At 48.5% G+C, this 13,781-nt stretch overlaps 1 protein-coding gene across 1 annotated transcript in view; it reads left to right on the forward strand.

Moving 5' to 3' along the window:
- LOC308122092 (protein turtle homolog B-like) overlaps positions 1–13,781 on the forward strand; it is a gene marked incomplete at its 3' end in the record, with an annotated part of 221,832 nt that overhangs the window by 133,097 nt on the left and 74,954 nt on the right. Inside the window, exons 7-12 of the mRNA XM_080483725.1 lie at positions 3,321–3,466; positions 5,949–6,091; positions 6,356–6,496; positions 6,572–6,688; positions 9,559–9,709; positions 11,207–11,330. Coding sequence (XP_080339851.1) covers positions 3,321–3,466; positions 5,949–6,091; positions 6,356–6,496; positions 6,572–6,688; positions 9,559–9,709; positions 11,207–11,330 — 822 coding nt within the window. The remainder of the gene's footprint in view (positions 1–3,320; positions 3,467–5,948; positions 6,092–6,355; positions 6,497–6,571; positions 6,689–9,558; positions 9,710–11,206; positions 11,331–13,781) is intronic.

Genomic DNA, 13,781 nt, shown 5'->3' on the forward strand with positions numbered 1-13,781 from the left:
AACAACTTGAGGGAATGGCTTCTTATCTCCTTCCCTCACATTATTAACTTGATGGAAGGACTTCTTATCTCCTTCCCTCACATTATTAACTTGATGGAACGACTTCTTATCTCCTTCCCTCGCATTATTAACTTGAGGGAACGACTTCCTGTCTCCTTCCCTCGCATTATTAACTTGAGGGAACGACTTCTTATCTCCTTCCCTCGCATTATTAACTTGAGGGAATGGCTTTTTATCTCCTTCCCTCACGTTATTAACTTGTGGGAACAACTTCCTGTCTCCTTCCCTTGCATTATTAACTTGAGGGAACAACTTCTTATCTCCTCCCTTCGCATTATTAACTTGAGGGAACAACTTCTTCTCTCCTTCCCTCACATTATTAACTTGAGGGAATGACTTATTATATTGTTCCCACGTGTAATTATTATTTTCTCTATAACCTCTCTGGTGCTCCGTGTTCACTGTAGATTTCAGAAAGCTGGTTCAGCATCTCTTCCGCTTCGTAGGTAGAGATAACTCAGATAGAGATAACTCAGATCCTGCTCTGGCCCTGCTTTGGCCCAGAAATGGTGTGGGACTGGCTTAGCACCCGTTTAGCCCCTGATAGGCCGGGGCTTTGGTGGTGGAAAGACAAAGAACTGGTGTCCCTGGACCAGAACTAGAACCTGGTTCTTTCCGGTGGAAAAGACCCCTGAGTGGAGTATTGTTAGGTGAGAGGAGACTCACGGACTGGATCATAGTGGAGGGAAGTCAAGCTGCTGAGCCGAAGGAGGGGGGGCGTGTCTGTGACAAACAGGGGCTCCTGTGAAGATGGGCCGGCACCAAACCGGATCAGATGGGTGAAATCCTTGGAGCTGAGGAGGTCCAGGAACAGGTGATTTGCTGGGTCAAGTGGTCCAGAGCGGGACGGAATGAAGCAGAGTGGGACAGAGTGGAGTGGGATGGAGCTGGACGGAGCATGGGAGACAGAGCGGCATGAAGCGGAGTGGGACGGAGCAGAAAGGGACGGAGTGGGACTGAGCGGTGTGGGACGGAGGGGAGTGGGATGGAGCGGGATAGAGGGGAGCGAGATGGAGCGGAGCGGGACAGAGAGGTGTGGGATGGAGCGGAGTGGGATGGAGCGGACCGGAGTTGGATGGCGCAGGAACGGAGCGGAGTGGGGCAGAGGGGAGTGGGACAGAACAGAGCGGCCTCCAGCTGCACACTGTGGCACCAGCAGTGGCATTTCTAGATGTAAATACTTGGTGGGGCAAGATTTTATTACTCCATTGAATTCCAAGTGTGTGCACAACTTTTTAGCCACAACAATAAACAACCATATAGGTTCAAAATGTTGAGCCTGTAAGATATCCGATCAATTAAAAATAAAATCTAAGCAAATGATAGGAATTGAACCAGGTCAAGTTTTTTGTAAGACAGAAGCATAACCAGTCAACCATCAGTGAAGCTGTGATGTCAAGAGATTTTTAGAAACTGTTGATCACCGTATAATTGAGTCCACTAGCTTCACTTTCTCCACTAAAGTAAGAGTTTCAAACTTGTACTCGTACTCGAAAATAAGTGACCTAATTACTTTTGATTCTTAACTGTTTGTTAGCTTTAGCTGCTCACAAGCTGATATTTGTGATGACTCACTCCGGTTGGGTGAAGCTCCGCCTCAATCAGCGACAGCCAATCATTTCTGAGCGTCTAAATTATGTTGTTAGTGGGCGGGGCTTCAAGCCCCAGGGTTGCTTGGTATACAGGTGTACCGGTGTCACTGTTGTTGTTTTTATCCGTCACCGTGTTGTAGCATCAAGGAGAGTGGTCAGTCTCTCCGTCGGGGAGCGTCTGGAAGTGTGTGTGTGTGTGTGTGTGTGTGGGGGGGGGGGATCACTATGGATTTTGAGGACGTGGGAGCGTGGTGAATGACGCGATCATCGGGGGGGTTACGAGATGTTTTCAACAATCGAAAGTGCAGGAAACAGCGCTCCGGTTTCTTTTTACATTTTTCATTTTTTCATTTTCATTTCCAAATTTATTTCGAGCTACACAACACACAACACAGGCATAAAAGCCAGAAAAAAATACAATAAAAGAAAAAATAATAATCAACACTCTAGCTCGAAAAGGAGTGGGAAGAAGACAAGCTTATTAACTCCAACCCCTGTTCATAAACTTAAATAATAATGATAATGTAGCTGCTACAATAACACTGTTAAAATAAAACAGAAAAATAAAACAACAAAAACAACATTTTAATAATTTTTTATTTTTTTCCGAGAGGTGTGAAAAAACGCCCGAGACGGGGTGCGCTCCCACTCCCGCGCTCCGACCCGAGATCCAAAACTGAATAGTGCTTCATACTCGACTTTGTTTACCAACAGCATTCCTGGACACAACTTCAAAATAAAAGTCAAAACAACATATTTTCAAAACAATCTTCTCCCAACCGACCCTAACTCATGTGAGTGAGCACTGACTCAAACAACCCGTGGAAACTCTGTAAAAAGAGAGAGAGAGAGAGACAGACAGACAGACAGACAGACATTCATTTTGGTATCGGTATCGTGACAACACCAAGCCCCACGAGGCATCGAAATCACTTGATCTGAATGAACGGAGCCACACTAATGAAATACACACTGCATGGTGAGAGAGGGGCGAGCTACACTAATGTAATACACACTGCGTGGTGAGAGAGGGGCGAGCTACACTAATGTAATACACACTGCGTGGTGAGAGAGGGACGAGCAACACTAATGTAATACACACTGCGTGGTGAGAGAGGGGCGAGCTACACTAATGTAATACACACTGCATGGTGAGAGAGGGGCGAGCTACACTAATGTAATACACACTGCGTGGTGAGAGAGGGGCGAGCTACACTAATGTAATACACGCTGCGTGGTGAGAGAGGGACGAGCTACACTAATGCACCATCAGTGTGGATCAGGAGGAAACAAGCTGAAGCAGCAAGAGGAGACCAGGAACCAGGGAGGACAGTCCTCACAGTAATTATGTACTATATAAGAGGAAGTTTTATTCAAAGAAAAGAAAATATTAGATAGTCTTAAAGTATTAATAACATACTTTGCATGCAGTCCTTTCTGATGACACCAGGTGGTGCTCAGCCCCCCCTGCCCCCAATGACCAGTCACCCCTGGGCACCAGCTATATATAAACATATTCAGTATTATAAATACATTGTCATCTTTACATCACACGTGGTTCTGTCCACAAATACTCGAGAAATATATGGAGAAACGACTGCTGTGACACTTTGTATGTGACGAGTTCAAGTGACTGATGTGTTGTTTCCTTTCTTTTCTTGTCTGCAGTGACTTAAAGCGTCGAGTCAGTATTCTTATTGATGGATCCCTCATCATCGCCCAAGTCAAGCCAGAGGATGCTGGGAAATACACCTGTGCTCCCAGCAACAGCCTGGGCCGGCCCCCCTCTGCCTCTGCCCACCTGACGGTGCAATGTAAGTATTCACCTGGCTCATCACATCACACACTTCCAAAGAGACCAAGGCAAAAGATTTTTTTCTTAAATAGACAAAGTGTACAAAACTCTCCCTCCAGAACCAATGAGAAGGAGTTACCTTCCTTCAGTCAATCATCAGAACCAGAGTCAGGAAGCTGGTTTTCTACAGTTTGAATCTCTGACTGGAGAGGTGATGGAGGGAGAAGGTGGAGGGAAGGAGGAGAATATTACTATTGCAACAACACATCAGTAGGGTAGAACTAACCTGTCTCACGACGGTCTGAACCAGCTCATGTTCCCTGTTAGTGGTGAACAATCCTACGCTGGTGAATTCTGCTTCACAATGAGAGGAAGAGCCGACAACCAAGGATCAAAAAGAACGCTTGGCCGCCACAGCACGGTTCTCCTGTGGGAACCTTTCTGACCACTCCTGCTTAAAGCCCAAAGAGTCAGAAGGTTGCTAAAGCACCAAACAGGAGCCCAGAGTACTCGGCCATCTTGGACCAGAGGGCAAGGTTCTGGGAAGGGAACTACCAGCGAAGTCCAGAGTCCTACTGGGCAACTTCAACGCTCACTTTGGCAATGACTGGGTGACCTGGAGGGGGAGGTTGGGAGGAGAGGTCTGATCTGAACCCGAGTGCTATGGCACATGGTGCCTCTTGTGCCTCTAGTGGAGAATGGTACATGGTGCCTCTAGTGCCTCTCGTGGAGAATGGTACATGGTGCCTCTAGTGGAGAATGGTACATGGTGCCTCTAGTGCCTCTCGTGGAGAATGGTACATGGTACTTCTAGTGGAGAATTGTACATGGTGTCTCTAGTGCCTCTAGTGGAGAATGGTACATGGTGCCTCTAGTGCCTCTAGTGGAAAATGGTACATGGTGCCTCTAGTGGAGAATGGTACATGCTGTCTCTAGTGCCTCTAGTGGAGAATGGTACATGGTGCCTCTAGTGCCTCTCGTGGAGAATGGTACATGGTGCCTCTTGTGCCTCTAGTGGAGAATGGTACATGGTGCCTCTAGTGCCTCTCGTGGAAAATGGTACATGGTGCCTCTAGTGGAGAATGGTACATGCTGTCTCTAGTGCCTCTAGTGGAGAATGGTACATGGTGCCTCTAGTGCCTCTTGTGGAGAATGGTACATGGTGCCTCTAGTGCCTCTAGTGGAGAATGGTACATGGTGCCTCTAGTGCCTCTTGTGGAGAATGGTACATGGTGCCTCTAGTGCCTCTAGTGGAGAATGGTACATGGTGTATCTAGTGCCTCTAGTGGAGAATGGTTAGAGCAGGGGTTTTTGTCCGAGGGGGTGAGTAGAGCAGGTGTTGTGCTCTGGGGGGGGGAGGGGGCTGTAGAGCAGTTGTTGTTGTCTGGGGGGGCAGTAGAGCAGGTGTTGTGTCTGGGGTGGCTTTGCTCTTCGGGGGCTGTAGAGCAGGTGTTGTTCTCTGGGGGGTGGGGGGGGGGCGGGCAATTGAGCAGGTGTTGTGCTCTGGAGGGGAGGGGGGGGGGGCAGTAGAGCAGGTGTTGTTATCTGGGGGGGGGCACTGTCCATTGATTTTGAGAGAACATTTCTGTTCATGTTCTTGCTCTCCTTGGTTTTATATATTTAAACTAAAAATGTGTTATGTGTCTATAAGAAGACGTTTTATTCACAGACAAGAAAATACTGTATATAATCTTAAAGAATTAATAACATACTTTGCATGCAGTCCTTTCTAACGACACCGGGAAGGGCTCAGCCCCCCCTGCCCCTTGTGACCAGTCGCCCCTGAACACAACAGTGATGCTACATGCTACACATCATTCTAGTGTGACTGATACGGTCATTACCAGTGAGCCGGAGTGTGTGTGCGTGTGTGACAGTGAGCTGGAGTGTGTGTGTGTGTGTGTGTGTGTGTGTGTGTGTGTGTGTGTGTGTGTGTGTGTGTGTGTGTGTGTGTGTGTGTGTGTGTGTGTGTGTGTGTGTGTGTGTGTGTGTGTGTGACAGTGAGCTTGAGTGTGTGTGCTGCTCATGCTGGCTGTCCTCTGGGGACACTAACCAGACACTCGTTATGTGAGGACGTCTCTGGCCCTGGTGCTCTAGCTGCTCATGTTGGCTGCACCAAAACTAAAAAGTAATCAGCAAGCTGCCAGTATTTCATGACAATATTCATTAGTGTTCATCAGCAGGTCCCAATGTTGTGCTGATATCATTGTTATTGATTTTCCATGTCCAGAGGGACATTTGGAACCAGCCTGGGTTTGTTCCTGAAGATGTTTTGATTGTAGAAACATACTGACACTGGTTTTCTGGAGAGTCACTTCTTCGTTCTTCTGTGTAGACACAGTGAGAAGCTGCTCTCAGACCATCAACACATTCCTTCATCACCGTACCATGAGCCGACTTCCCACGAGGTGTGATGTCCCTCAGAGCGCCAGTAATCCCCAGGCGCTGGATTCCCCCGTCCTCCGCTTACTTTCACCACTTCACGTGTCTTTTCCCTCCAGATCCTGCCCGGGTGGTAAACATGCCATCTGTCATCTATGTGGCCATTGGCCTGCCTGGCTTCATCCGCTGCCCTGTAGAGGCCAACCCTCCTGTGTCTCTGGTTCAGTGGAAGAAAGACGGCCTTCCTCTGCGGATAGACAAGGTGAGCTGGAGCGGAGCTGGAGCTGGAGCGGAGCTGCAGCTTTGGTTCCTCCACCCACACTGAACAGAAATGCCTCGTTTCTGCAGCTGAAGGCTCGTACAATCCACTGCTCGTCTCTGCTGGTCCTTTCCTGTAGACCTGAGGACGGTCACATTTAGAACAAGTGTCCTTCTCTTCTGGTTTGATTGGTAAATGCTCCAGGTTGAACAGAAAGCCTTGATGAAGAACTGAATGTGTTGCTGTCCATGACCTTTCTGTCCAAAGTACCCTGGTTGGAGCCAAATGGACGACGGGAGCATCCGTGTGGCCGAGGTGACGGAAGACTCTCTGGGCACCTACACCTGCATGCCTTACAACACCCTGGGATCCATGGGATGGTCCCCTCCTGCTCCCCTGGTGCTAAAGGTAACTCTGTCCCATGAGCCCAACGGCTGCAATGAGTCCATGCAGGAGGACTGACCAGCTGTTTGACCCGGGCAGGACCCTCCCAAATTCTCAGTGGTTCCTGGTGGGGAGTACCGGCAGGAGGCCGGGAGAGAGCTGGTCATCCCCTGTGAGGCCGAGGGAGACCCCTTCCCCAACATCACATGGAGGAAGGTACAAACGTCTGCATGCACCCCTGTGTGGCTGTTCGTCCATTACAACATTAGTTACAGCTGGAATCAATGTTATGGAGACACGCGAGTCCAAACCACCTGCAGATCCAGGATGTGGACTCAGATTCCTGAAGGTGTGCAGTGATCCCATCATATTCACTCAGTATGTGGTAAGAGGAGCCAAACACGATGGTGGAATGCTTTGGAGAGAGCAGTCAAACATCTTCTAGTGTTTGGAGAGAGCAGTCAACCATCTTCTAGTATGGGGAGAGAGCAGTTCTTCTAGGGTGGAGTCAGCAGATCTAGTGTGGAGAGAGCAGTTCTTCTGGTTTGTGGAGAGGGCAGTTCTAGTGCTGAGAGATCAGTTCAAGTTTAGAGAGAGCAGCTCCAGTGTGGGGAGAGGAGTTCTAGTGTGGAGAGAGCAGTTCAAGTTTAGAGAGAGCAGCTCTAGTGTGGTGAGAGGAGTTCTAGTGTGGGGAGAGCAGTTCTAGTGTGGAGAGAGTAGTTTGAGTGTGGAGAGCAGTTCAAGTTTAGAGAGAGCAGTTCTAGTGTGGAGAGAGGAGTTCTAGTGTGGAGAGATCAGTTCAAGTTTAGAGAGAGCAGCTCTAGTGTGGGGAGAGCAGTTCTAGTGTGGAGAGAGGAGTTCTAGTGTGGAGAGAGCAGTTCAAGTTTAGAGAGCAGCTCTAGTGTGGGGAGAGCAGTTCTAGTTTGGAGTTTAGAGAGAGCAGTTCTAGTGTTGGGAGAGCAGTTCTAGTGTGGAGAGAGGAGTTGTAGTGTGGAGAGAGCAGTTCAAGTTTAGAGAGAGCAGTTCTAGTGTGGAGAGAAGAGTTCTTTTCACAAGATGGGATCCTACAGTATATGGTTGTCATAAAGATGTTGGAGCTAAAAACTTCTGCACAAACTTTAGTTTGGCATTAAGTGGTGTTGAACTCTGCGCTCAGTAGACCTGAAATAAAATCTCACCACCAAGTATTTCCATGTTGAAACACCACTGCCTCTGGTGAAGAAACATCTGATCTCAATAAATAAATTCATTAGTTCAGTTTATGTTATAGATTTCTAGAGTGTGTGTGTGTGTGTGTGTGTGTGTGTGTGTGTGTGTGTGTGTGTGTGTGTGTGTGGGTGGGTGGGTGGGTGGGTGGGTGGGTGGGTGGGTGGGTGGGTGGGTGGGTGGGTGGGTGGGTGGGTGGTGTGAATATTTGTTCTGTTTTCATAGTTTTCGGGAATATCAAGTATGTATTGGAACTGTGTGTCTTAGAATACTAAGGTACTTTGTCATGACTTTATCTGAAAACTGTGAAGTAGATGAACTTCCACATTCAGCAGCCAGGGGGCGAACTGGAGGAGGAGCTACACCATGACATCTGATTCACTTCCTGCTCCTTTGCTTCTCTACGGGTGCGTCCTAAAAGTCCCTCCTATCTCCTTATCTATGGACGGGGTTAAGGAAAGGTGCTAGGAGGCTTCCTAAAGGAGTTAGTGAAAGGTGTTAGGAGGCTTCCTGAAGGAGTTGGTGAAAGGTGTTAGGAGGCTTCCTAAAGGAGTTAAGGAAAGGTGTTAGGAGGCTTCCTAAAGGAGTTAAGGAAAGGTGTTAGGAAGCTTCCTAAAGGAGTTAGTAAAGGTGTTAGGAGGCTTCCTAAAGGAGTTAAGGAAAGGTGTTAGGAGGCTTCCTAAAAGAGTTAAGGAAAGGTGTTAGGATGCTTCCTAAAGGAGTGAAGGAAAGGTGTTAGGAAGCTTCCTAAAGGAGTTAGTAAAGGTGATCACGGTGGTGAGGCAGTCAGACTTTCACTTAGTGACGTCATAATAATGCGACGGCGGCTCTAGTTAGTGACGTCTGCCATGGTGGGGGAAGAACTACAAGTTTCTGAAAATGAACTACAAAAAGTTCATCTGGGTTCTAGATGATTTCAAGTTGTACTAGGCAGATTATCTGCTCCTTTTTCAGTCATCCTGAGTTTCCCTGAACGCTCCGATGAGCGGGTTCCTTTAAATGTTGTCGCCGCAAGGAATTTTGGGAGAACATGAGCTGGTCTCCTTTGGTAAAGGAAGCATCAGTGGTTCCTAGGCTAAAGGAGGTTCTAAAGGAAGCCTCAGTGGTTCCTAGGCTAAAGGAGGTTCTAAAGGAAGCATCAGTGGTTCCTAAGCTAAAGGAGGTTCTAAAGGAAGCATCAGTGGTTCCTAAGCTAAAGGAGGTTCTAAAGGAAGCGTCAGTGGTTCCTAGGCTAAAGGAGGTTCTAAAGGAAGAAACGAGTCTCCTTTCCTTTGCTTATTGAGAATTCAGACAGTCCTTATCATGGCCGCCACACAAAACTTCTGGGGTGGAGAAGTGGGTGGAGAAGGAGACAGGAGGGACAATTCAGACGTACCCCAGGAGAAAGAAGGGACAATTCAGACGTACCCTTCTGGTTGTTGTTTGGTTCTTAAACCTTCAGTAGATCCAGATGTTCAACCAGAATGACCACAGTGAGCCGCTCTGTGCTGATGTGACCACAGAGAGCCGCTCTGTCCGGAATTGACCACATAGAGCCGCTCTGTCCTGAATTGACCACAGAGAGCTGCTCTGCCCGGAATTGACCACAGTGAGCCGCTCTGTGCTGATGTGACCACAGAGAGTTGCTCTGTCCTGAATTGACCACAGAGAGCTGCTCTGTCCTGAATTGACCACAGAGAGCCGCTTTGTCCTTAATTGACCACAGTGAGCCGCTCTGTCCAGAATTAACCACAGTGAGCCGCTCTGTCCTGAATTGACCACAGTGAGCCGCTATGTGCTGATGTGACCACAGTGAGCCGCTCTGTCCTATATTGACCACAGTGAGCCGCTCTGTGCTGATGTGACCACAGTGAGCCGCTCTTTGCTGCCGCTCTATGCAGGTGGGGAAGCCCAGCAGAAACAAGCACAGCGTCCTGCCGCAGGGCAGCTTACGGTTCAAGTCGCTCACCAAGGACGACCATGGGGACTGGGAGTGTGTCGCCACCAACGTCGCCACCAGCATCACTGCCAGCACGCACATCCAAGTCATAGGTACACACACACACACACACACACACACACACACACACACACACACACACACACACACACACACACACACACACACACACACACACACACACACACACACACACACACACACAGACCCACACTAGATGCAGCTCCTCATCCAATCAGTATTCTGCTTTGTTTCTCTGGCGACGCCTCCACCTGGTCAATCTATGTACTGCTGTTACTGTCGATACTCCAATTACCCTATTTTCCAGACTATGAGTTACTTTGTTTAGTCATTGAGCTGTTCGTGTCACTTACATTAAGAGACGACCTGTGAGAATACACCATTTGTGAGCACTACATGTAACTATGACCACAGAAAACTGCTACAGTTTCACAGAAAACCTTTTTTACTTCTGTTTTTAACTTAAAATGTCTCCATAAAGACACCTGTCCAGGGCAGAATTTCAAGTAAAAGGGAATCATGTGAGTTCCTGGAGAAAAGAAACTGTTAACGTCAAGTATTTGCCATTAGAACTGTTCATTTTGTCATCTGGTTTCTTTTCCACCGACAAAGTAAAGCAGGATGTTTCTACCTGCTGACACGTTTCCACTGCACCTGTAGTTTCCTCAGTGTCGTCTGTCGTCATGACGATTTGATCTTGATCAGGTGACCGGCCTCACAGATCTACCACGCCTTCGCCCCCGCCTGCCGGCCACAGACTAACCCTAAATCATTTTACTGAAAAAAACTAACAATACTCAGAGTTATTTTCTACAGTTTTATGTGCAACTTATTTACCTGCTTTTCATGATCACTTATATTATATTTCAAATATCAATTTAGAACTATACAGCACCCCCATCCAGCTCAGTAGGTAGAGCATGAGACTCTCAGTCTCAAGGTAGAGGGTTCATGTCCCCATCCAGCTCAGTAGGTAGAGCGTCAGACTCTCAGTCTCAAGGTAGAGGGTCCGTGTCCCATGCCGGGCGCCACCTTCCTGTGGGCTCTCCACCTTCCTGTGGGCTCTCCACCTGAAGGAAGGTTCTTAATGGGTGCTATGTCATCTGGGTGACAGTGCTCAGACTGACACCCCCACCACCCGGGAACAGATAAGAGGGTGGAGATGGATGGATGGATGGAGGGATGGATGGATGGAGGGAATGAGGGAGGGATGGATGGAGGGAGGGAGGGAGGGAGAGAGGGATGGATGGAGGGATGGATGGATGGATGGATGGATGGAACTATACAGCAGCTTCTACTACTACTCTATAATCATCAGTTCTAAGATGCTCAGCAGTTTACTGGCAGTGTTTGTACGCATCATTGATAGTTTTAGTCGATAACTATAAAAGATGTTTGTATAGATGAACTCAGCAGAATGTTGAAGTTGTAAAAGTGCAAACAGACATTTCTTTGTAAAACGTCTTTAATTTGTATTATCAGAGGCTGATGTGTGGAAACTTGGTTTGACACCTTGAATCCCACTGAGACTCTCCAGAAGCCCCTGGTTCACCTGTCCCCCCCTGCAGGCACAAGCCCCCACCCCCCCTCCGGAGTGGGCGTGGCGGCGTCCTCCACCTGGGCCAACGTGTCCTGGCAGCCCAGCTACGACGGAGGTTTCCCGCAGACATTCTCAGTCTGGTATGGCCATGTGTGAGTCTCCCAGCATGCTTTGCTTCCTGCTGCTTTCCTTGTGCCAATTAACACTCCTGGGTCCAGTTCACTACAGTACACATGGACAGTAGAGTCAAGTCTGCTCTGCTGCTGCTCTACTACTGCTGCTCTGCTGCTGCTGCTGCTCTACTGCTGCTGCTCTACTACTGCTGCTCTACTGCTGCCCCACTGTTGCTTTACTGCTGTTGCTGCTCTACTGCTGCTTTGCTGCTGCTGCTCTACTACTGCTCTACGGCTGCTCTACTGCTGCTGCTGCTGCTGCTGCTCTACTGCTGCTTTACTGCTGCTGCTGCCCTACTTATGTTCTACTGCTGATGATCTACTGCTGCTCTACCACTGTTGCTCTGCTGCTGTACTGCTACTCTACTGCTGCTGCTGTATTGTTGCTGTGATGCTGCTTCGCTGCTGCTTCGCTGCTGCTTTTCTGCTACTGCTGCTCTACTGCTGCTCCAGTGCTGCTGTACTGCTGCTACTCTACTACTGCTGCTCTGGGTCTAGATCAAGGGGATCTGGGGGTAGTGGGTCTAGTTCGGAGGAATCTGGGGGTAGGGAGTCTAGTTCAGGGGGATCTGTTGGTAGGGGGTCTAGTTCAGGGGAATCTGGGGGTAAGGGGTCTAGTTCAGGGGGATCTGTTTGTAGGGGGTCTAGTTCAGAGGAATCTGGTTGTAGGGGGTCTAGTGGAGGGGATCTGGTTGTAGGGGTCTAGTTCAGGGGGATCTGTTTGTAGGGGGTCTAGTTTAGAGGAATCTGGTTGTAGGGAGTCTAGTTCAGGGGGATCTGTTGGTAGGGGGTCTAGTTCAGGGGATCTGGTTGTAGGGGTCTAGTTCAGAGGAATCTGGGGGTAGGGGGTCTAGTTCAGGGGATCTGGTTGTAGGGGTCTAGTTCAGAGGAATCTGGGGGTAGGGGTCTAGTTCAGAGGATCTGGTTGTAGGGGTCTAGTTCAGGTGTTTAGGACAGGAGGAGGAAACACACTCACATGAGGAGAACATGCAGACTCTCAGATGATAATCCCTGAAGGCTGCTGGAGGCTGGACTCTAGTAGGTCACACCACCTGCTGGCTGATCTAATGCTAAAGCTGGGCTGAGCTAATCCTAATGCAGGGCTGATCTAATGCTGAGCTGATCTAATGCTAATGCTGGCTGATCTAATGGGAAAGCTGGGCTGAGCTAATGCAGGGGGGATGTAAGGTTAATGCAGAGCTGATCTAATACTAATCCAGGGCTAAATTAATCCTAATGCAAGGCAAATCTAATGCTAATGCAGGGCTGATCTAATGCTGGGCTGATCTAATCCTAATGCAGGGCTGATCTAAAGCTGGGCTGATCTAATTCTAATGCAGGGCTGATCTAATCCTAATGCAGGGCTGATCTAATCCTAATGCAGGGCTGATCTAATCCTAATGCAGGGCTGATCTAAAGCTGGGCTGATCTAATCCTAATGCAGGGCTGATCTAATGCAGGGCTGATCTAATCCTAATGCAGTGCTGATCTAATCCTAATGCAGGGCTGATCTAATGCAGGGCTGATCTCATTCTAATGCAGGGCTGATCTAAAGCTGGGCTGATCTAATACTAATGCTGGGCTGATCTAATCCTAATGCAGGGCTGATCTAATGCAGGGCTGATCTCATTCTAATGCAGGGCTGATCTAATCCTAATGCAGGGCTGATCTAATCCTAGTGCAGGGCTGATCTAAAGCTGGGCTGATCTAATCCTAATGCAGGGCTGATCTAATGCAGGGCTGATCTAATGCAGGGCTGATCTAATCCTAATGCAGGGCTGATCTAATGCAGGGCTGATCTAATGCTGGGCTGATCTAATCCTAATTCAGGGCTGATCTAATGCAGGGCTGATCTAATCCTAATGCAGGGCTGATCTAATGCTGGGCTAATCTAATCCTAATGCAGGGCTGATCTAATGCAGGGCTGATCTAATCCTAATGCTGGGCTGATCTAATCCTAATGCAGGGCTGATCTAATCCTAATGCAGGGCTGATCTAATGCTGGGCTGATCTAATCCTAATGCAGGGCTGATCTAATGCTGGGCTAATCTAATGCTGGCCATGAGTGGAGTGCAAACACACACACATTTACTCCTACAGCACAGTGACAGTCGACAGGAAGCCTCAGAGCATCTTTTCAGATTAAAATGACCTCCATAAACCTTACATACTCCACAATTGTGTGTGTGTGTGTGTGTGTGTGTGTGTGTGTGTGTGTGTGTGTGTGTGTGTGTGTGTGTGTGTGTGTGTGTGTGTGTGTGTGTGTGTGTGTGTGTGTGTGTGTGTGTGTGTGTGTGTGTGTGTGTGTGTGTGTGTGTGTGCGCAGCTGAATGCAGCATACGTCAATGTTGAACCAGCAAGAAACTGTTTTGATGAAGCAGCGCAGGATCAAAACCTGTTGTGTCTCACGGTGACTCTTCTGCCCCCCCT

Source organism: Lipophrys pholis, assembly GCF_963383615.2.
Source record: "Lipophrys pholis genome assembly, chromosome: 16".
In the NCBI taxonomy this organism is placed as follows: Eukaryota; Metazoa; Chordata; class Actinopteri; order Blenniiformes; family Blenniidae; genus Lipophrys; species Lipophrys pholis.